The 22,756-nt window shown below is 38.4% G+C and overlaps 3 protein-coding genes across 7 annotated transcripts; 1 reads left to right on the top strand and 2 right to left on the bottom strand.

Moving 5' to 3' along the window:
- Positions 1-1,501: 1,501 nt before the first annotated feature.
- u2af2a (U2 small nuclear RNA auxiliary factor 2a) lies at positions 1,502-12,089 on the bottom strand. Of its 4 annotated transcripts, none has more exons than XM_084726626.1 (12): positions 11,464-12,089; positions 10,173-10,314; positions 8,223-8,258; positions 7,813-7,916; positions 7,210-7,361; positions 6,961-7,077; positions 6,296-6,452; positions 6,092-6,171; positions 5,773-5,895; positions 5,544-5,630; positions 3,910-4,158; positions 1,502-3,600 (listed from the first exon to the last, which is right to left on the bottom strand). In XM_084726626.1, the coding sequence occupies exons 1-12, from the start codon at positions 11,510-11,512 to the stop codon at positions 3,466-3,468; spliced, it is 1,431 nt and encodes a 476-aa protein (XP_084582752.1). In that variant the 5' UTR covers positions 11,513-12,089; the 3' UTR covers positions 1,502-3,465. The 4 variants fall into 4 exon arrangements, with proteins under 4 accessions (XP_084582752.1, XP_084582753.1, XP_084582754.1 ...); XM_084726627.1 differs by having other exon boundaries at positions 6,314-6,452; positions 11,464-12,088; XM_084726628.1 differs by lacking the exon at positions 8,223-8,258 and having other exon boundaries at positions 11,464-12,088.
- A 1,833-nt stretch (positions 12,090-13,922) lies between these two features.
- Positions 13,923-19,074, bottom strand: ccdc106a (coiled-coil domain containing 106a). Of its 2 annotated transcripts, XM_084726625.1 has the most exons (9): positions 18,926-19,074; positions 18,368-18,437; positions 18,178-18,276; positions 17,834-18,055; positions 17,649-17,705; positions 16,719-16,792; positions 16,508-16,622; positions 16,225-16,392; positions 13,923-16,052 (listed from the first exon to the last, which is right to left on the bottom strand). In XM_084726625.1, the coding sequence occupies exons 2-9, from the start codon at positions 18,435-18,437 to the stop codon at positions 15,736-15,738; spliced, it is 1,122 nt and encodes a 373-aa protein (XP_084582751.1). In that variant the 5' UTR covers positions 18,926-19,074; the 3' UTR covers positions 13,923-15,735. The 2 variants fall into 2 exon arrangements, with proteins under 2 accessions (XP_084582751.1, XP_084582749.1); XM_084726623.1 differs by having other exon boundaries at positions 16,508-16,792.
- Positions 19,075-20,028: 954 nt separating this feature from the next.
- On the top strand, positions 20,029-22,053 carry LOC146321461 (transmembrane protein 238-like). The gene is made up of 2 exons (XM_084725686.1): positions 20,029-20,187; positions 21,209-22,053. The coding sequence occupies exon 2, from the start codon at positions 21,219-21,221 to the stop codon at positions 21,546-21,548; it is 330 nt and encodes a 109-aa protein (XP_084581812.1). The 5' UTR covers positions 20,029-20,187; positions 21,209-21,218; the 3' UTR covers positions 21,549-22,053.
- The last annotated feature ends 703 nt before the right edge of the window (positions 22,054-22,756 follow it).

Here is a 22,756-nt window from a genome sequence, read left to right as displayed (position 1 = left end):
TTCAAATAACTAATCAATTAATCTAGAAAATATTCAACAGACTAATTGAAGTTTGTTGCAGTCCTGCTTGAGGAGATTTTTTACACAGCAATCATAGGTGCTGCTCCAACTTGAGGAAGAGCAAGACACTGTTCCTAAACAGTTCAGAAGTCAAATAAATCTGTCTGTTAAGAGGTGTGAAAATGAGCTTGAATTTATTTACACAGGTTAAAATTAGACAAATGACATACATTTAGCAATGACAATTAATGTGCAGGGAGAGGGAAAACCTGAGAGGAGATCACTGATTTCCTCAAACTAAAAAATAAAAAAGACAAATTCACAATGTTTTTTTTAATAAAATCTTTTCTAAACACAGACAATATACAGCTATTCAACATATGGTGACACACCAGTGAGAGAAACGTAGAACACAATACCTCAAAGTACCTCGGCCATGTCGTCCCATTACAGCTGCAATCATTAGTCCATTAATGGATGAGTCACCTGAAAAAAAATGATTGCCAACTATTCAGATAATCAATTAATTGTGGCAGTCATTTCCCTGAAATGTAAGAATTTGCTGCTTTTCTTTGTCATTTATAACAGTGAACAAAGACTCGTTGGGTTTTCAGCCATGGTTGGACAAAAGAAGCAGTTTGAAGACTGGAAATTGGGATGAGCATTTTTCCTTTTGACATTTTACAGGCAAAATGATCAAGAGAGTAATAGTGAAAATAATCAGCAGATTAACTGGTGATGGAAGTAATTATTAGTTGCAGCCCAAATAAAAATATAGATCAAATAAACAACAGACTGCAAAAGATCATGACACCCTTCACAGGAAACACTTCAATTCTTCAGCTGGTGTGAGCCACATATTCACACTGTTGGAAGCATGAGAAAAAATATAAATCAGACATAAGTATTTCTTTTAAATACGTTTTTTTTTTTTTTTACAACTTTAAGGAAGATACTTTAAAAGCAGTTCCATATGTTAGGACTCTGCTTGTGAGATGATTAAATGACTGTCGAATTGACAGAGGAATCTCTAATTAGTTGAAAAACGTATTAAAAATAAGACTAGAAATGATCCAAAAGATATTTAACTACATACTTGGAAACTTGTAAGATATATTTTAATGAGTGGGTTGTGATGTGAAAAACGCTTTTTTGTGGTAGAATAAAATTATGAACATTTGTGGGAAATGTGCTCTTATACCTTTACTTATACCCATATTCAGTTGCAGTATGAGAATAGTATGAGAATAGATATCATATTATATAAGAAAAGATCTACTTGAGCACCTTCGGTGACTGTGAAATAGCTCCATCGTTAGGACATCACCGTTAACTACAGGGCTTGATAAATGATGCCATCGACTGAATGAAACAGCCTGGACATGGCTCCAGTCTACTCCATCTCCATAATTAACTGTGAATGTCATCGCTCACTGTGCTGCAGTGGGAGGTGGGTGGATGTGGGTGTGCATAAGAGAGGAAGCATCAAGAAGAAAAGACATCATGTAAATTCAGTTTTTAATCAACATTTGAAAACAAATTGGACAAATGAAAGACTTTTTGCTTTTTTTTTTTATAAACTAGATGTGGTTTTTTAGCTTTTAAATCATTTAAGAAATCACATTTTTTTTCCAGAGAGAGAAAAAAGAAATTAAATGACACAGTGACACTGAGAAAGCAGGTTTCAGAAAGTAAAGGAGTAACACATCTCATAAGTGTTATCACTGACACAATCTTTCGTAAGCGCTGTCTTAAGCAACCCAAGGTATCAAATGAAAGCAAGCCCGTACAGTGTGAAGTGAACATGTGGTCCTCAGAGAATCAAGGGCAGAAGATGAGGGAGATGAGAGAAAAGCAGACAGTCTCTAACATCCCAACAACTAGCTCTTTGATTTAGTGAAAATCCCCCAACAGCTTAACAATAAAATCATGGGAACTAAACATACAATGTGAAACTACTATATTTGTTGAAACTCAGTTAGGTCTATGATAGTTATTCTTTGTCTGCAGGATTTAATTTATTCAACAAACAACTGCAGTATTAGTGTGGCAAGCCATCACCTATCAATTTGTCTTTGTCTTTTAAACAAGTGAGGTTGGAAGTTGACAGAACAGAGAGAAAATCTGTGGTTTTGGTTTCACTCTGCAGTACAACATGAGGCATGGGTTATTAGCCATGTGTTTATTTGGTCTTGTCAGAGGTGAGACGCTGCACAAAAAAAAAAACAACTGGGTGCAACACATTTTACATCCCAACTTCACTGGGAAACAAAGAAAAAAAAATGCAAGGTGAAATACAAGATGGCGACATCTCTGAACATACAGACATCATTGATAAGAGGGGCAAGCCGAATTTCTTTCCTTTAAGCAAATTGACATGTAATAACATTAAGGCTTTTTGGTAAGGAAGAGATAAATCCACTGTTAAATACCCAATCTGTTCTCCCCATCTTCCTTTGTTTATTTCCAGATCTGAGCTGCTGCTGCTGAGACAGAAACAATCTCACCTGTTAAAAGCTGTGCACAAAAGATGGACGTGAAAAAAAGTTACAGAAAACCTTTTAAAAAAGAAAGAAGGAAGAAAAACAAACGTTCTTTTCTGCAGGTCATGTTATTCTGCGGCCTGATTACAAGGTGATATTACAGCTCATATCAGTGAAGCTACACACAGTATTGGAACAATTACAGTTAACATTCAGACAGAGTCCAATTAGACAACAGATTCTCTGACACTCGTCCTGAGGGGGGCAGTAGTCTGATGAAAATGAAGGAAGGTGAAGAAATGAGTCCAGACAGAAAAAAAACAAAATTGAGGACTCTCCTCTCGCCTCACTAACGATGGGGGCAAACTGAAGTGGATGTTACAGCTACGGTGTATCTACATTAGATGGTCAAACACAAAATGCCCTCATCTTCCTCTCCATCTCCCCCACATCTCCCTTTCACAAATAAACACTCCTGTTTTCTTTCTCAACCCCTCTTCTCAACCAGAGTAGTCCAGTTAGTTCCCTACTGTAACTCCTTCCTAATGTACTTAAAACAGGCTACCTCCATTTAAATACAAACCTTAAAGTGTGGCACCCCCCTCCCACCCTAAATGACATCCCTGTCTCACAAAGTATAAAAATTGTTGACCCCACCCTGGACCTATTATTACACACATTTCTCAAAAATCTTTTGACTCCCCCACCCACCCAGCTACACCCTCACCACCCAAACCTAGCCCACTCTGTTACGACTGAATATAAACCCTCCCCCCTTCTTCTCCTTCTCCAATTCCAAATATCTGTTGGGACATTTTACGTAGATCTCAAATGGCACAATGAAGCCACTTGTCAAATGATTAATACTCTCAGATCTACCTGAAATGTTGCAAATCAATCAGGGGGCTCATTTGGAAATGGGCAGCACACGTTCCCTCCCCGTCCTCCCTCCCACTCATCCCCTCCTCTCTTCATGCCTCCTCTACCAGAAGTCCCGGCGGTGATAAGCGTCTGGATCGCAGTATTTGGTCACCACCACCCTGTTAGCAAACTTCCTTCCTGTCAGCCCCTGCATGGCCTTCTGGGAGTCAAAAACTGACATGAACTCCACAAAGATCTGCAGAAGAGTGAAAAAGAAATTACAATGATGACATGTCATACATGATATATCACTTTTCATCTAAGAGCCTGTTCGCATTTGGTATTAACACGCGTCCTGAGAGATCCGATCACAAGTGGACAGGACAAAGTGGTCAGGTCAAGACGCATTAAGATGATGCATCTGGAGACAGATTTTAATGCCAGGAGTGAAGTCATGTACTTAGAGCTTTCCATTTGTGATCAGATCACCCAAGATGCATGTTAATACTAGGTTTGAACAGCCACTAACTCAAGACAACTCAAATTTTGATGCAACAGTTCCTACCTTGCCAGTCCCAGGCACCTCCAGGCCGTCCACAGGTCGAGGTATCTCAATGCTCTTAACTTGGCCGTACTTGCTGCACTCGTCCCGGACGTCCTCCACGATCTCCTCGTATTCTTCATCATCCAGCAGCTCCTCCGGGGCCACCATGTTCATCAGACACAGCACCTCAGTGGGCAGGCCACCCATCTGAGTCACTGAGCTGTTCAGACCTGGCACCTGCAGCGTCACTGGTGTCTGGTTTATACTTGTCTGCAAGGACAGAGAGAAAGAAAGGTTAGAGCAGGGTTTGTGCATATTTTACACAACAACTTGCTCCACGGATTATAAGTAACAGCAAGACATTTATAATGTTGTTCAATATAGATCCTTCTGGCCAAAACAGCAGCATACTTAACAGTTTAATATAATCAAGTATATCCTGGAAAGTGTGTTACATCAGCTCACAACTGTCTCTCACTGTGTTTCAGGTCTGTCACACTCCTTTCTGAGCGCAATTCTCGTGCATTCCTGAAAATCATTTCACTGTCAGTGGAGTCGTGCATCAGCTCCTGGAAGCAGTGCTCTTGCTCTTTGGCCACTGAACTGTTTGTTGGGCTGGTGCTGCTGTGGTTGTTGCTACTATCTGAAACGATGTTTTTGAAAGTACCCTGATACAGCTCTGCCCGCTCCTCCTGTGTCATTGCTGACTGGTTGCTGGAAGGGTCTTGTTCAACTAGCCTGTAACCTTTATGGAAGCCTGCCATTTATTTTGATTCCCTATTTTTCTCTTTTTTTCTGGTTAGTTAGGAATCTTAGCTCAGCTTTTTGTTTGATTCTCTAAACAAGCAAGCTTTATTTTCAAGTTAGTGTAGGTTAGTTTTGTTTATTATTTTGCCATTTGGAGACCCTGGCACATTAAATTTTAGCTGGTTTATCATTCTTGATCATGCTTTTTGTAAAATAAGTGTTTTGACAGCCCTTTTCCTGTCGTTCTGGTTCCATTTTGACAAAGGATTTGAGTAAACTCATTAGGTTACTCTGTGTTTGCTGCTAGCCATTAAGAAAAGGTCGTAACACCTTCCTTGCTGCTGCCAATTTTAAGAAACCCCTTTAAATCATGGTTCACATATTCTAAAAAATTGCATCACTTGGCACTAGATCATTTTGTTTTTATTTACTACTGTAAGTGAGAAAATGTGTCTTGGTAATTCAAGTGAGCCAGCCATTTGAAACACTTTCAACAAAGTAGCTTTTTAATATCCCAGTTTATGCTTCATGGTGCTTTGATTATATAGCTGAGGTTTGTAATTTACTGATATGTTTCTTTTTAAAGGACATCACAATATAAGCACATATAATGCACCACATTCCTCTTCTAGTGGCAACTATTTTAGACATAGAATGGTTCAATAAGGCTGACTTTCATACTAGTCAACAGTGATGTGTATGCAGGATATTTTCCTGGACTTCTGTAAGTGCACCGAAGAGGAAATGTTTTACATGTCAACTTGTTAGCAGCGTGCCTGAGGAGTGTAGCAGATAGATTTCTACAGTAGATTTAATCAGCAATGTGTCTCTATCCATTTTAGCAGGTCTAAAAGAGCATCCAGCCTCCCACCACCCTGCTGTCATCTGTCCAGCATTTGGATACTCACCAGAGTGGCGTTCTTGGATCCCACACTGGCTCTCTGCACCAGGAGTTTCTTGTCTCCCAGCTGCATGCCGTTCAGCCCAGCAATAGCCTGAAATGATAAAGTTTTATATCACACTTAAAAAGAACAATGCAATATTAAATAATGTTGGACAGTCTGTCTGTTTAACATTGTTTGATCAGAAAAGGGGGATAACAAATCCTGCAGACATCATTTCTGTTGCACTAGTTACCTGGTCGTTAAGGTTGACATCAACATATTCACAGAAGGCATATCCTTTAGATAAGCCTGTGGCGCTGTCCTTCACCAGGTTGAAGGCCTTCAGGGGGCCAAATGACGTCAGCAGCTCCTTCACCTGAAACACACAGAAGACAAAAGAGTCACTCAAAGTTCAATACTTTGACTCCAGATTTTCCCATCAAGTGAACAACAGCTTAAAGTTCAGTACTTCTACTTCTGACTGACTGTAATATAAGTGTGTTGTGCAGTACAAGTGTGATACTCTTGTAGCCCAGCTTGGAGGCACAGCTGTTTCATGCAGAAACACTGACCTGGTCATCATTCAGGTAGTTGGGCAAGCCGCCAATAAAGAGCTTGTGAGCTGAGTCGGGCACCACTGTGGACACCACACCTGCAGGAGACACACAGAGAGAACAGTAGCACACATAAACAGTCGAGCACAGGGAGCAAGCTCCTGTAGAGAATGAATTACTGATGACTTATGAATTATGCCACAAGTACTGAGAGTTAAAAACCATTAATTGGCTGTGTACCAGGCACATAGACACTGGGGTTCTCGCTCATGCCGGGCAGAGGCTGGTAATCGTGGGGACGACGAATCTTGAGACTCTGGCCTTGAAAGATAATACCATCAAAGGCCATCGCCTGTGTCGTCTCATCCACTGAACGGAACTACACAGACACAAAGGTACAAGTGATTAAAACTGCTTTTATCATATTAGTAGAGCTGTCATAATACCAAAATATTACACTTTGACTCAATGCTACTATAAAAATCATACTCGATACCTCCTTTTTACAGCAAAAAGAAAAATGTCAGAGGCACACAAAATAGATTTTTTTTAAAAAATCAACAACCTACACACTGCTCATACAGAAAAGGTTACTGATAACTGTCTGGTTTTGCTGCGAGCCACATTTCAGGTAGGACAATACAGACTGAACTGAGGCCTTGAATGAGCAATTCGATATTTTTTTCTGTAGCTTCCCTACTATTGAAACTATAATTATGACAGATATTGCATTGTATTAAACAAGTGGTGGTCAAAAAAGGTTTCAAGTACTGATAAACTTAACAAACTTAAATATTAGGATCTTAACAAAACTGCTCTCCAAACACAGCTTAATAGACAGACACACAGGGAGAACAAATGACCCATTTACGAGGATATAATCTTACCTCAAGGAAGGCAAAATTCTTATCCTGGTTGATCTGTACTGCGAGGACAGGGTTTCCAGGGGCCTGAGTAAGACCACCCAAACGCATCTGGGCATTGAAGAAGTCCATCATGGACTCCTACACAGAAGATAGGGAGGAAATCAAGGAACAGTGATATTTTAATTAATGATACAATTATGAACAACAAAAAAGATGAAATAATTACATTAAGTATTCCATCAGGTTTAGAAACACTGTCCTGTTCCTCACCTCTGTGATACCAAATGGGATGTTGCCCACGTAGAGCCGGCGGGCCTGCCGGGTCATCTGGCTGCCCACTACAGGGACAGGGGTCGGAGTAACAGCCAGGCCATCTGGAGTCATGGTCGGCAGGAGAGCTGTTGCTGGGATCTGTCCTGCAGCTGTAGAGCAAAGCCAGGCAGGAAATATTAAACAATCTAATAAGATCTAACCATGCCATAGTTTACTGTGTATTATTGATGTGTTGCAGTAATGTACAGTTCTATTTTAGTAAAGCAATATAGACAACAGACAAAATTTTCAAATGTGAAACTATAGCACCTGTTATAAATAAATAAAACTGCATGCTGCAGGAATAAATCCTGAAACGTTGAAATGAGTTAGCTAGTTAGTTCTGATGATGACTGTAATATTGTGGAGACAACTAACTTAACCAATTGTTGTTATTGAGCTCTCAATGTCTGTCTTAGTCTTTTTTCCCTGCTCTTGTTTTTATGTATATTGTACTGTTGCTTAACATAATCTCTGCATCGCTTAATATAAGGGCCACCCCTCAATGTATCTCATAGAAATAAATGAAGCTTGAACAAATGAAAAAAAAAGTGCTGATACCTTGCATGGCTTTGTACTGCATGGGAGTAATGTGTTCGAAACCAGGTGGAGGAACATCCCAGTACTTCTTCACCTTCTTCTTCTTCTCACGGTGTGGAGAACGGCTGTTAGAGGAAGAGAGGACAGGTGAAATAACAGAACACATCTCTGATTAGCACAGCAGTAAACGACTAGTTCCGATGATGGGTCATGTCTTCAAAAATATACTACAAAATCTAGCAACTTTAGAGGGGACTGCATCAATCAAAACTTGTTAACATGATGGTAAAGGAAACAGAAGGGACACAAAACCCCATCCAGGCAGACATTTACACAATGAGGTAATAGTACATAAAATCAGCGGGCAGGTCATTAAATTGCAGTTGTTGCAATAATGCACAAACCGGCTTTGTGTTAGTTTGCTGTATTACCTTCCAGCATTGTCCTGGGGGTAGCTGGATGGTGAGCTGAAATGACATTGGAAGGGTTTCACATTTCTCTCAAATCAACCATGACATTCACCAACATTTCCACTTCTCAAAATTAGAACCTCAATTTCTATGACCACCACCAAGTACAGGGGCCTTGATAATCTGTACTTCTAGGAACACAAAAATCTTTTCAGGATCAGATGTCACACCGGTGCATTCAGTGAGCCTCACAGCTGATGTGCAATACCATTTGTGAGCAACTAATGATGCAATGAAAGCAGAAAGGATATCCTCAAAAGCACACAGCAGCTGCAAAGAAGGGAAGGGTCGAATCTTACACCCCACATTGAGAGACCACCAGTAAACCATTCTAAATTAGCACAAAAAGCAACAGTCAGGGCAGAGGTCACATTCACAGCCAACAAGAAGAGACTTTACAAGCTTTACAGAAGCCCATGTTAGAAATAATGCATTCAAGAACTCTATAAGAAGTGTGGATACAAACTGTTAAAAATCTCTGTTATTCAAACTGAATCCATACATTTGATTATCAATACTAGATTTACTGAAAAGCACCGTTTCAAAAGATATCATTCATCCTCAACACTTCTAATCATGTCCAAAAAGAGGTGCAGGTATTATATGTCGAGAAGCAAGCATGTCTCCCTGACAACAGACAGGCTTGTCACCTTTGTAGGTGGTTTATTAAATGTGTTGGTTGCATTCTGGGAAGAGCTTGCACCAGTATGAAAATTTTCCCACAGCCACAGGCCGGATGAGATTCTTTCAAACAGTGCAGTTTGGGCTCATCATGAGACAATCACACACACACACTGCATGGCTGCGTGTGTCAAAGACATCTGATGTTGTTATGGGACACCAGAGTGAATATAAAAGGCATCTAAAATGACAAAGCAATTCTTCAAGCTGCTGTTCTATTAATAACGGCCTGTGTAGATTATGATTCTAGGATGGATCTGATCTTCATAAAACCATTTATAACGTGGTGTCAACAATGTGTATTAATTCATCAAGAAAAGAAAAAAGGTTGCCACAGCGGCAGTTGTTTTTCATAATCAAAAGTCTGTCCCATACACTTGAGGCAAAATTGATACAATGTCATTAGCACCAGTGACAGAGAGCTTAGGGACAGACAGCATAAAAATAACATCATTCAAAATAGATGATGTGAAAGTCATTTTGTTGGTGAAATAATATTCTTTGTCATAAGAATTATATTTCATAAATTGAAGTGCAATCAATTTCCAGTAGCTTAATTCAGAACCCAACTAGCTCATTTAAAGTCAATCTAAATAAACAAAAACACTGTGATCCACAGCACTTTACAGTCAGAATTTCCTGCAGATGCCTGTCAAGATTTCTGACTTTGCACTGCTGCCCAGAGTGGCATCTGCTAATGCTGCAGAGATGAGAATAACCCTGAAAAGTTTGAAAGGGCGATGGGAGAAGTCTTTGAAAGATAGGGTTTTATTTTTTTTTAAATCAGTGCTATTTGATCAGTGTCATTTTCTGTGTGCATTTGCTTGAGACTGGAATTTGCAGCCACCTACAATACCGTAGGCAATTGATTAGATGCCAAGACCGTTGAGTCGAGGGTGTAGAGACAACATGCTGATGTTGTAAAAATGCATGTATATGTGCATATATGAGTATATGTGATGCAGAACTCCAAAGTCTGTGCATGCTCATGTACATCTGCATGTGACTCACATTTGCTGGACATAGCAGTCAACTTTGAACGAAAGAATTTATTATTTAAATAAAATGGTCGAACCATTTTTAGCGGTTGCATTTTCTAAACTTATGTCCTATTTTTTACCCAGTGTCAACTACATGAACTGCAAGGCTAGTAGGGAGGAATGTATGATGACGTGACACATCAGTTTTCACAGCTTATTCTTTCAGGTGTAGTTGTGTAAAGATACTCACCTGCGTCTGTGTCTGCGCTCCTTACTGTCCCCACGGCGGTCCCTGCTGCGTCTATCCCTGTCTCTGCTCCTCCTTTTCCTCTCTCTACTACGACTGCGGGAGGAGGATCGGCGGTGGTGGCGGTTCTCTTTGTCCCTTTCAGCTGTAGAAATAGAGTGATTTTTAACTTACAGAAAGGAATAACAAGGCAATAAACAGCAAGCCAGTGGAACAGTGAAAACATGACAAATCACAGATACAAATTGGTTAAATGTCCACACAGCGTACATATCAAACACTTATAATAACTGACTGTAGATGCAAATTATAATAGCAATGACCAACACTGCTGAGTAAGAATCTGTCCAACAGAACTGCAACGATTAGTTGAAAGAAAATTAGTTTCTAGCTGTTTTAATAATTCATTTTTTCAATCACTTTTCCAAGAAAAAATGTCATACATTTGCCATTTTCAGCCTCTTTAATGTGAGCATTTGCTGCTTTTTGCATTCGTCATTTAAGATAGTAATTGACAAGTCTGTGGGTTTAGAACTATTAGTTCGACAAAAAGAGCAATTTGAAGACGTCAGGCGAAAATTGTGGCGACCAGTTTTCATTTAAAGCTGGTATATGGTAGCAACTTGATATTAAGACCACAGTATAATAGTTTAATGCTAAATAGTTACCAATCAATGCAATGTCTCCACATTGTATAAAATAGAAAGCTAGACAAAAGAGGAGCATAGAGTAATACAATGTGTAATTTAGCCAGCCCATAGATTAACATGGTCTACTAGCTGGGTGCAGTATATAGTGTACGTGAAAAACTAGGTTAAAGAGAGCTTATTGTGGGATAAGGGCAGTGGCTATACTTGGTGATGCTATCGGTAGAGTGTCCGAAACCTGAAGGCAACAATGGTAAATATCACTGGAACTGTTCACTAGATGCAACAGCTGCAAAGAATGAATGCTAGCTGCCATAGTCAGTCAGCTGGCACAGACAGGAGGGCTACCATGATACAGACTTCCACTGCCTTAAACACACAATACAAGTTACCTTCATTCAGTGAAGCAAACTACCGACATTCAGATAATAGAAGAGACAATTAGTGTTAGAAATAATCAATCCCACTTAATTGTCTGACGCGCAGCAGTAACTAGCACCTTAAATGGTACCAGACTGTGGGCTAATACTGTAGCTTACAATGGTCCAGTAAATAGACATATCCATGGTTGGCTAAAATGATGGCGGCAAATCCAATCGTAGATACCACTGATTTTTAACCCGCGGGTGTTTGACTACCTCATTTACCTTGTTTGTTTTCAGAAAGCTGTCTCTCGAATTCGTCAAAGTCCGACATCTCTGTGAGTTGGTGGCTGCTACGCCTTCAGCGACTGCGTTGTTCAGTTGGCGGTGGCTAGCTTAAGCTAGCAACAAAGTGAACAACACTTTTAAAAAAAACAAGCGCCTCGCTGGTGTAGCTCAAGTAAGTTTGCTTCAACTAGCAGCCCACGTTACCAACACAACTACCAAAAAATGTTAACCAGCACACAGGTTAGCGGTGTGGTGTTCATTTACAAAGTAACAGACAAAATCATTGAGAAAGAAAACGTGTTCGCATGGGTTAGCCTGCTAACGTTAGCTAACTAGCTTGTAGCAAAGTCCAGAAGAATGGGCCTGCTGCTTCAGACACACACTGCTGTGGAGGCTCGTTAGCCAGTTAGCTAGCTAGTGCGAAAGCCGAATGAATGAGACTATTTTCAGAGCCAAATGCAAATCCCAGGCGGTCACTGGCCCATAAGGCGCAGTTGTTTGACTTTATAAGCCAAATGTATACGCCTGCAAATGTTTTAAGCCAAGCGAAAACAATAAAGATTTCGGTATGCCCGCTTTTTTGCTCCGTCTCCCAGGTACCCCGTGACACCGGAAGTTGATGAATGACAGATTTCCGGTGAGTAAAAAAGAGGCTTTACACTGTGCTTCGGGGTCACGCGCAAGAGAAGTTCATACTTTTGTGATGAAGAAAGCGAAACCACAGATCATTTAATTTTCTTATGTCTTTATAACAATACTTTGTATCAAAAGCCTCCTTTCTTTCCTTCTATACCAGAAATGATACAACATTTGAAATTATAACGGAGGATGCCTTATGTGTTTAAGGTATATTTTCTATTCATAAATGTAAATGTATTTAGACACAGCCCTTCTTGGTGGTTTTTATATGAGAGAGTTAGCACTATGGTGCAAATGATTTCAGTCAGAAGTGGTCAAACTGGGGGTTGGGCCCCTGTAAAGTTACCACAGGAGAGGGCGTGGATAAAGAGAAAGTGATACAAAGTTAAATGAATATGATCTATGTTGGGGAAATAAACAAACATTTTGCTGATGCTATCATGCTGACCTTCATGTCACTAAAATGAAAACTGAATTCTTATCTATTATTATTATTATTATTTGGGGAAGGGGACTTTTTCAGCCTCTGAAGGGGGGCATGCCTGATATATATGACAGAAATCAGCAGAAGAAAAGCTATTTTAATTATGTTTTCTCTCCTTTATTAGGTTAAAACTCTGTTTACATTTAGGGTTGTTCCATTACTAATACCAGTATCAGTATCAGCCTCTGATATTTTTTAAAATGCTGGTATCAGTATCAGCAAGTACACACATCTATATTCCCCGATTGGATATCACATAATTTATTAATCCCGAAATGGGATCCTGCAACCTCCTAGCAGCATCCCACAGACCATTTTGTCCCCCAGTATTCGGGGTCATTCTATCGCTTGCCATACATTATATTTCTACTTAGGGAAAAATGTAACAGTAAAAAAAAAAAAAAAAAGAAAAGAAAAACAAGTTTCCACTTTTGCCTAATTCCTATTCTTTCTCATTTAGCCTGCTAAAGATGTGTTATCTAATGCACGATTAGCATTTTATTTTGATGGTTACCAATTTCATGTCTTGGCAAGTTAAGACAGGCAAGTTTCAAACCATAATTTTGGATTTGTAGCTGTGAACAAATAGTTTTTATGTTAAATGAAAAATCAGTGCTTTTCACGTGTCCAGTCAATGTTGATGGTAAATGTAGTCAACTGAAGTAAAATATTCCTCAGTGAATGTTATATTGACCAAGAAATCTGAGTTCTCCTGCTCATAGAGCCATGCTTGCAGTGTCTACATTCACCGCACTCAAGCTTCTGACATTCATGCCCATGTTGTTCTGTATCACAACCCTAACCTATAGCCTACATTACTTCGCTGGCCAAAACAAAGCATTAGGTGACAAACATACTCATCTAGCATTATTCATTGCCATTTGTCAGATTTATTGAAATTCTAAAATTTTAACACTGGGTTTATCAAGTTAACAAAAAATATCCACAAACTCTGATGGCATAAAAATCATATTCATTGTTTTCCTCAAAGGATAGAGTTATACTACTCAACTGGAGAAACTGGAAATTACAAAATAAAGTGCTCAAAAGCAAAGCCACATCTCCCTCTATCTAAAAGACCATTTGCTGCACAATGTAGTTGCCCAGTTTCTAATACTTAGAAGAGAAAAAAAAATGCACATGATTTTATGTATGCATAGTTCCCCATGGACAAGGTAAAACATACAACAAAAATCACTTTCACATAAGTCCCCAATCAAAGCATTTTTTTCTAAGTGAGTGGTGATGGGATTTTACAGATTCTACATTTTTATAAGAAATCAAATGTCTTTGACATCTGAGTTTTACAACACATTAGGTGAATGATATGCAGTTTCAGTGAGATACATGTTTTACTTAAAATACATAAATATGACACATAAAAATGAGACAAACCAATTATTGTTTTTAAAAACACAGCACCCAGGTATGATTTTGCTTAACAGTTTCACTGCACGTTAGATTGCTTGCATTTTAACCACACAAACAATCAGACAGTGAAAATGGCAAACTTCCACAGTTTGGAGTATCAATATCTGTTTACTTTCAGGAAGAAGATTATTTGGATATGAAAATTTAAGCCAAGAGTCATTGTAGCCTAATTTGTTTAAATATAAGAGATCTTACCATGTCACTGTACTGGTATACACACCACACATTGTCATACAATATAATCAACATGTTTGCTGCTTTGAAAATTACAAATTTTGACAAGACCTCTATGAACTACAGACCATCAAAGAGCTGTTCTCACATGCATTTGTAGTGGAGCACTAGGAAGCAATAACAGATCCCACCGTGTGCACAAGCTAGTTACTTTTGCTGATGCTGTAACTCACACTGTAAAATTGTTTGTGTGATTAACGTCCACAATTTTTCCACAGAACTAAAAGTGAGACAATGTTATAAATAGCTAGTATAGTAAATGCTCTGTACCTTACTTTACAAAAGATATTATTGCCACCAAAGCATTACAAGAGCCTCAGTAGCAGAAGCATAAGAAGTGACAATTACTTTGTTTTAGTGCACATAATTTACAAAAAGGTTGGTACAACTCTTAGTGGAACAACAGAGTAATGCAGCTCTGTTGTTTTTAAAAGTGGGCCCAAGATTAGCATCTGTTACGACATTACTGTGAGTTTATCATGAACAGTGTCTGTCTTAGATTTTTCACTACAAAAGTGTGGCTCTTGTTGCCAGAAGTGTTACCATTTGCACCACATAATGTTGGACTAGTCTTTACTGTAGTCAGTTCTCAAGTTCTCCCACCCAGCAGAAATGGAAAGGAAAAGATTCTAATTTGTTGGGTTTTCAGGGAACGAAAGTGACCAAAACTATTGCATGTCTCACACAAGGAAATCAGAAGAATTGCATTAAGGCAAGTGAAAATGGTTGAGGATATAAAGATAATGCAAAAAAACAATACATCAAAGACACAGTGAGCAATATAAACAAAAGAAAACGATTATGTTGTGAAAGTGAGGCATAATTCTACTACTTCTACCGATCACATCATAATTTTAACATACAAACATTGTGATTGAAAATTAACACATTTTTGTGTCAAAATTGCACATGAATAAAGTGATAAAATTGCAATGCTTTAAATCATTTAATCTATCAGCAACTGACATTATCTAGACAATCATTTACTGAGCTACTTGCCTCAAGATGATTCATATGTTCATGAAAGAAAGGCTCTGTGTCTTTGCAAACCTCAGGGCTGAAACATGAATGAGCTAAGTTTGTTACACTTGTTTAAAGGCTGAAGAAAATCAGTCCCCTCTATGATTCTAATAGTTAAGACACAATATTGTTCACACAGAGATGTCATTTTGCTCTTTGAGCAATGGGAACCGTGTTTTTCCCTTTCTAGCAGCAGCTAGACATCCAACTTCCTCAATATTAGTGGAACCATGGTGAAGGTTTGTTGAAGAAATTGACATAAACTAAAAATGAGATGTGAAAAGTTAATTTGTCTGAGTATCTCAGCCACAGTTTACATGGCTGTATCCACGACACTGAGCTAACAAAATAATTCCTTATGCCTCTGGACTTCTCTTTGCCTCGAAGGTGAGCTGGCCTGCTGCACCGTCACCTCCACTGTTGTCCAGAGACACGTCCCATCTCTCCATCTCTCTGTCCCTTCAGTGTCTGAACCTGTAGGAGATGGGCAGAAGCAGGTTATTCTTCTTCAGGGCCTGCACCCTGCTGAGTGTCTCCTCATCGAGGGCAGTGTAGCAGCGGCGGGCGTAGTCCAGCAGCTTCTCCTTGGATGGGTCAAACTCACCCACCTCTGCCACCTTCTCTGGGGCTACCAGTAGTAGCTCAGCAATGGGTGTGGTGGAAGCCACCGTGTTGCGGTCCACACCGTGGATTTGGAAGGCTTTTGACATGTTTTTCAGACGCTGATATGTGAGCAGGATCTTCTTGTAGCGAAACAGCACTCCAGCCGCATCTTTCACTGAAAAACAAGAATTGACAGGAGAGTTGGGTAACTCAGTCTTATGACTATTTTTATGTTGTGATTGAAATGTTTCTTTTGATATGATAATCTGTCACATACCAACCTATTCAAAATGAATAAAAAAATTAATTATTAAAAAAAAAATAATGAAACTGAAAAGTTTTGCTACCTCTCTGCCGCTCTCTAGGAGCTCGGAAGACCCGCCGTCTCTTTATCTGGTGTCTGTTGCTGTTGATGGTATCTGACATTACATCTTCCCCTGATATCATGTCCTCCTCCTCGAGGTAGCTGTCCTGCTCCAAGTACTCATCGGATTCTCCCATGAGTGAAAGTGACTCTGACAACACGATGAAAAAAAAGATAAAAGCCACATGCAACATTTTTGTCATTTCTTTTCCCTCCCAAGTATTAAATCAGTTAAGGTGATGGAAACTTTGTGTCGTTTGTATTACCTGGACCAACGTTACTATGTCCAGTTATTTCATTCATGGATGGCCTTGTAGCACTGTTGCTGTTTCCGCTGCTGCTGCTGGCTGTAGGAGTGGCAGTACTATGGTTGCTATGGCCCTGCAAGAGGGATGGAGACTGTGTAGAGTTGAACAAGGCATTAATAGAAGCAAGTTGATTGGTTAGCGGACTGGAGACGTGGTTTTTGGAAGGCACCATCGTTGGAGGACCAGGCCTTCGTTGGATAAACGAACGTGAGGGGAAATGCTGTGAGTCCGTCTTCTGTGGCTCTATGGAGAGAAGAAAGCTACAATATTATGTAATACAGTAAAGCATGAATGAGCTACACTTAAAGCAATAGTTCATCCAAAAATGCAATTTCATTCAATATCTACTCACCCTTGTGCTGATGTGAGGATGAGTGAAAATCTCCAGTTCACAAAACACTCCCAGAGCTTCAGTGGAAAACAGTGTTACAGCCAAATCCATTACAATTGAACATGGAGTACAGACAATTTGCGTTGTTTTTGGTGTTCTTTTTTTACATTTTAAAACTGGTCACCATTCACTTAAATTGTACTGAATTTGGCTGTAACACTGTTTTCCACTGAAGCTCCAGGAGTGTTTTGTGAACTGGAGATCTTCACCCATCCTCACATCAGCACAGGGGTGAGTAGATATTGAGTGAAATTTCATTTTTGGGTGAACTATTGCTTTAAGTCAGGGCTTCAGACTGCAACCTTTTTTTTGGAAACAGTGCTACTAACTAGGGGCACCAGTGCAACTTGAAAATATGCCCCGTTTTTTGTTTATTTTTTTATTTTTTTTAATTGTCATTATATGGTATGCACATATACACTCACTACACAAAGTGTCAAAGTGGGTGTTAATCAGTGTTTACAACTTGTATGAGAGGATGATGCAGAACTATTAATCACAAAAAGAAAAAAAAACATAATGACTCAGGTAGGAGGGCCACTTATGCAACGCAGCTTTGCATGTCAACTTAAGTTGTGCACTTAAGTTTGTGTTGAAATTTTCATAGCACCAGTGCTACCAACAGAAAAAGTTAGTCTGGAGCCCTGATTTAAACACAACTTTATCTGACCATGAATGACAATTAAGCAGTTAAGTCTTTGTTTTTACCAGCAGGACGATCGTCCTCTCTTCTTGCCCTCCAGTTGAACCGTCTAGATTCATAACCTACAAAGAGACAAGTACCAACAAGTAAGAATTAGTTTTCCAACCTGAGAGACTTCCCTTGAAAAACTTCTGTTTCTAATCAAACTTGTCAGACAGATTGTCATCTCACACCTGTCCCCTGTCCTCACCGTTACTGTACTGGCTCTGACTCTGCTCCTGTCCCTGGCTCTTTGTGGAAAAGATGAAGCGGTCCAGCTGGCAACGGAGGAAGTCCCTCTCCTCCTCCAAGTCCTCAATTCTTTTCTGCAGCCAAGAGTTTTTCTCCAGAGAGATCTGTAGCTGGGTCCGCAGGTTGGTGATCACCATGTATGAGTTGTTGACTGGAGACGGGCCAGCAGATGGGGGTGAATCTGAGGAAGACAGACAGGAGAGTTTGGGAAATCATAATATTGTACATCAAAAAAGTTTCTCTGAAGAGTGAAACTACTGTACAGATAAAAGTGGACTTTAAAATATACATTCTGCTATTCACCATCAAAATTCTGATCAGTCTGGTTGAAAAATCCTTGCTGCTCAAAGTTGTTCTCTTCATAGGGGATGGAAATTTCATAGGCGTCTTCATTTTTAGGAGCTGAAGAGGAGAAAAATTGCACAGCATTAATTATAATTCCTGGCATTAAGGCAGAAAATTAAATATTTTTTTGTAGCCTTTAAAATCTTACTCTGCAGGTGGAGTGAGCCTGCGTGGCTCTTGGATGTGGAAGCAGCATCAGTCCTGTTTCCGTCCTCCATCTCACACACCAGACAACATGAAGAATGTTTGATTAGTTTCAGGTTTTAAAGAAAACTCACTGGGGCATTTTTAAACTCATGCTCTATGTGACTTACATAAATACAGCGCTTATACTGCCATTTATTTGCAGAAAGTACAGTTCACCGGCAAGCTTTCATAATGTGGTCTGTCGTATTTTATGCAAGCGCAGACAGTCAGCAAACCAAAGCTAAATTTATGATGCACCTCACTGGTCATGCACGTATAAACTGAAACAGTAAAACTTGGCGTGTTGCTCAAATGTAAGTTCGTAGTGGCCAGGTAATGTGATCACAATGTTAATGTTAGCTCCGCACTACGTTAGCCTGCCATAACGTTAGCAAGAATTTAGCTACGAATATAAAATTACAACTCCCTCTTTTCTGTGTACTTCAATGTTTATGTCCGTCATTCATACGTTACTACAATCCCCACTCTACCAATATATTGTGTAGAAATTGGTACATACCACTTTACGTTTGTAATAACTTAATCGTGCACATGTAATAAGACGTTATTACTCTGTCATATCCCCATTCACGAGTTCGTCTGCTAGCTAACAAGCTAACAATAACAATTATCGCTCTTTTATTTTTTCAACACTCTCTTGCGTCATTTCCGGATGTAATGACATTAATGGTCGTCCTTCGGAAACATTTTTCAATTAAGTTGTGAAGAATTTCTGGCAAAATCTGTGTTTTCAAGGCTGGAAATACTGATGACGGTTTTGATCTGTTTTGAAGGAGTGTACTGTTTAGTCTCCTGAGAGTCTGGTGCAAAGAAGGACACTGTATACATGATTTACCTTTATATTATAATGGCGATATTCTATATTCATAACTGTAAATGTACGGGTATATATAGTTTCATTCTTTTATATGTGTGTGTATTTGTTTTTATTTCAATTTTTATTTTCTTTTATATGTGTGTTTTCTTTCTTGAGCTTCTGTTTTACATGTTTGTACAAATTCGTTTGTAAAATGATTTAACTAATTCTTTATTGAACAAATTGCACATGTCAACATATAAAATAAAAAAGTGCAAAATTCATACATTCATACATGTCACTGACAGAAAGATAAATGCAATGGCTTTCTTTGTAAAGTTTATTTTATCTTATGGCAGTAGTGAAATCTGAAAATTATTATTATTATTATTATTATTATTATTATTATTATTATTATTATTATTATTATTATTATTATTATTAACTTTTAGTTATCCAGGGAAACCCACGGAGACCGAGGTCTCATTTTCGATAGTGTCCTGGTTACATACAATAAATTTAGAATAAATAAAAAAAAAAAACAATACAACACAATAAAACAATGAGGACTAATATAAGCAATAAAAACAATCAATCAATACCAAAACGCCTACCATCAATAGCAGATTATCTTTAAAAATTACATGTATCGACACAATCTTGTGTAAAGGCAGTGAAGTTACATAATGAGGAGCTATTTAAATACTATATAAATATTTATTTGTCACGAAGAATGGGACAAAATGATAAAAAATGTGCACCAGTGTTTCTCCTTTCAACTTTGACACGCTTAATTGTTGGCGCTACAGCAGAAGAGCAGGACAGGTAGAACAGGTGAGGAGGAGGTGTCAGGTTTCACTCTTCACTGGTGGCTCTACAGAGAGCAGCCCGAAAGACTCGAAACGCACGATTTTCTATGAAAGCACTTCTCAATTTAAAATACTCAGCAAACTGGTGACGTAAGGGTAAGTGATTTGTATTTTGTTTGTACTAAAACTATTCGTAATAAGTAAATTTTATAGTGTTTTTGGACTGCATAGAGAGGAAGTCTGTTGAAACGGACATGACAGGTGTGGCACCTGTTTTGACTGCAGAGGGCCAGAGCCAGTTTAGAGAGAAAGAAAACAAAAGCCAGCATGATAGATAGATCAATAAATAGATAGATACAAAAGTAGAAAGATAGATAGATAGATAGATAGATAGATAGATAGATAGATAGATAGATAGATAGATAGATAGATAGATAGATAGAACCTTACCAATATTATCATAAATAATAACTGGCCTATCACAGTTATATCATATATATTTTTTAACACAACATAATGCAACTGTTTTTATTTGTTAAGTTTATATGCAGTATTTTATGTATGTTTGATCCCTTTTCTTAATTCAAGCTCAAATATACATCTATCTCTATTTGTGTTTTTATTAAAAAAAAAATAAAATAATAAAATATATATATATATATATATATATATACATATATATATATATATATATATATATATATATATATATACATATATATATATATATATATATATATATATATATATATATATATGTATATATATATATATATATATATATATATATATATATGTATATATATTGTTTAGACAACGGTTGAGGTTTACTGTTTCAGTGCACTGATCAAATTAAAACAAAAAAAAAATAAAACTAAAAAAAATTAAGTTAATGTTAAAACTGTAAGATCCATATCTACATTTTTGTCAGTCTTTGATAACCATATTCAAGGGTTTTCACTACAAAAAATGTTTGTTTATATTCTATATTCTGTATAAATAATATTGCATGGAGCAATTTTTTCACACCTAGTATCTGTTTTAATATTACAGCAAAAAGTCAGTGTCAGTTGGGCCCCACTTAGTTTATAATATTTATCTTTTTTTATTATTGAGTCATAACATATTTGATGACGAGCTGCAAAGTGCACATTTCATGACATCCTCCTCCTTTCAGTGCAGCCATCATGGTGTACAAATACGACGGCCTGTCCCACTGTAAGCTGGCCCTGGTATTCGCTGTGCTGATGGACCTGCTAGGGGTGATTTCCCTGCTGCTGGGGGTCTTCGCTCCACTGGAGATCCAGGGTAGAGACTTTGGGGATCTGCTGGTGTACTCAGGAGCCCTGCTGGTGCTGTTCTCCCTGGCAGGCTGGGTCATGTGGTACAGCGGAAACATTGAGGGTTTGACCTCCAGAAAGGAGCTGGGGGGAGCTGTGGGTGGAGCTGTGGACCGCCTCGCCCGCTCCCTGAGCCGCAGGATACGGATCCCAAGGGCTCACAGCAGCCCGACATAGGAGGTGGATCCTAACGATAACAACCAGTAACTGATAGACCATTGTTAGATGAAGGGCTGTCCCTTAACCAGGCGGCAGGCCAAACTGCCTGAGGCAAAGGAGTGTAATTCTCACCACAAACAACTCAACTGTGGAGTTAACAAACACCTTCTTCACATGAAGAACAACTATCAGTGTCATTTGTCATGTTTTCATAAGAAAAACAGATAACTTTTTTATCCTCTCTGATCAATAAATTGTATACGGACTACACTGTAACCTAACATATAGATTACAACATATGAGGATTAAAAAGGTTAATCTGCTGTATTTTTTTTTTTTTGGTTGATTTCCTCTGAAGTGACTCACTCATCTATTGACTTAACTGTTACAGAAATATCCAGGGTTTCTGCAGGTTTCAACAAGTTAAATGTATGACTTTAAGAGCATTATGACTGCAATGGAAGACCTATTTCACATCCATACTGCCAACAAAGTACAAGCACTGTAGTTTGCTTTAGTGGTTATAGGGACTTTGCTGGTTTCATTTTGTAGTTGTTAGTGTGATCAATAAAACATTTTCCCCAAAACACATCTAAAAATTGGACTGGAGTTAATCCAACTTAACAAAAGAAACTGTTCTTCATAATTCAATCAATTTTCCAGATTTGTCAAAATTGTTTTAAGGACATGCAAAACCCAGATATCACCCGAATGCAGTTTACTATATTTACCACTTAAGACATTTTTATTGACAATCATCATGTTTGCACAAGGTTGAGTCAGAACAAATACTCATACTCATTGTTGAGGCGCTTCCATGACATCAACATATATGCACAAACTTGCAATTGCACTTAAATACTGCATAGGACAATTGAAAATAATTGCTCTCCCTTATTTTACAAAAGATACAGAACTCAAATTAAAACATAAATCAGAAGAAGTCATCCTGACGTTAAGCAACGAAGAATTGATTGAGAAAATAAATAATTTCTAAGGACAAGCACTGAAACTGCTCATATCTAAGAGAGGATATCATACTTTTATACAGACAGACACATTTAAAATGTGCAGTTATTTGTAATTATACCACATGTGATGTGGAGGCGTAGAATTTGAAAATACATTTAAAAAGAAAACACACACATCACAACCAACAGAAGCTATCCCCCAATTTCAAGGCATTAGGAGACAGTAAGTTTGATTGTCTTAACGCTGAAAGAAGA

Source organism: Lutjanus erythropterus, chromosome 9, assembly GCF_056507025.1.
Source record: "Lutjanus erythropterus isolate fLutEry1 chromosome 9, fLutEry1.hap2, whole genome shotgun sequence".
NCBI classification, from domain to species: domain Eukaryota; kingdom Metazoa; phylum Chordata; class Actinopteri; order Lutjaniformes; family Lutjanidae; genus Lutjanus; species Lutjanus erythropterus.
The sequence above is the reverse complement of the archived record's forward strand: the minus strand, read 5'-3'. Positions and strand labels throughout refer to the sequence as shown.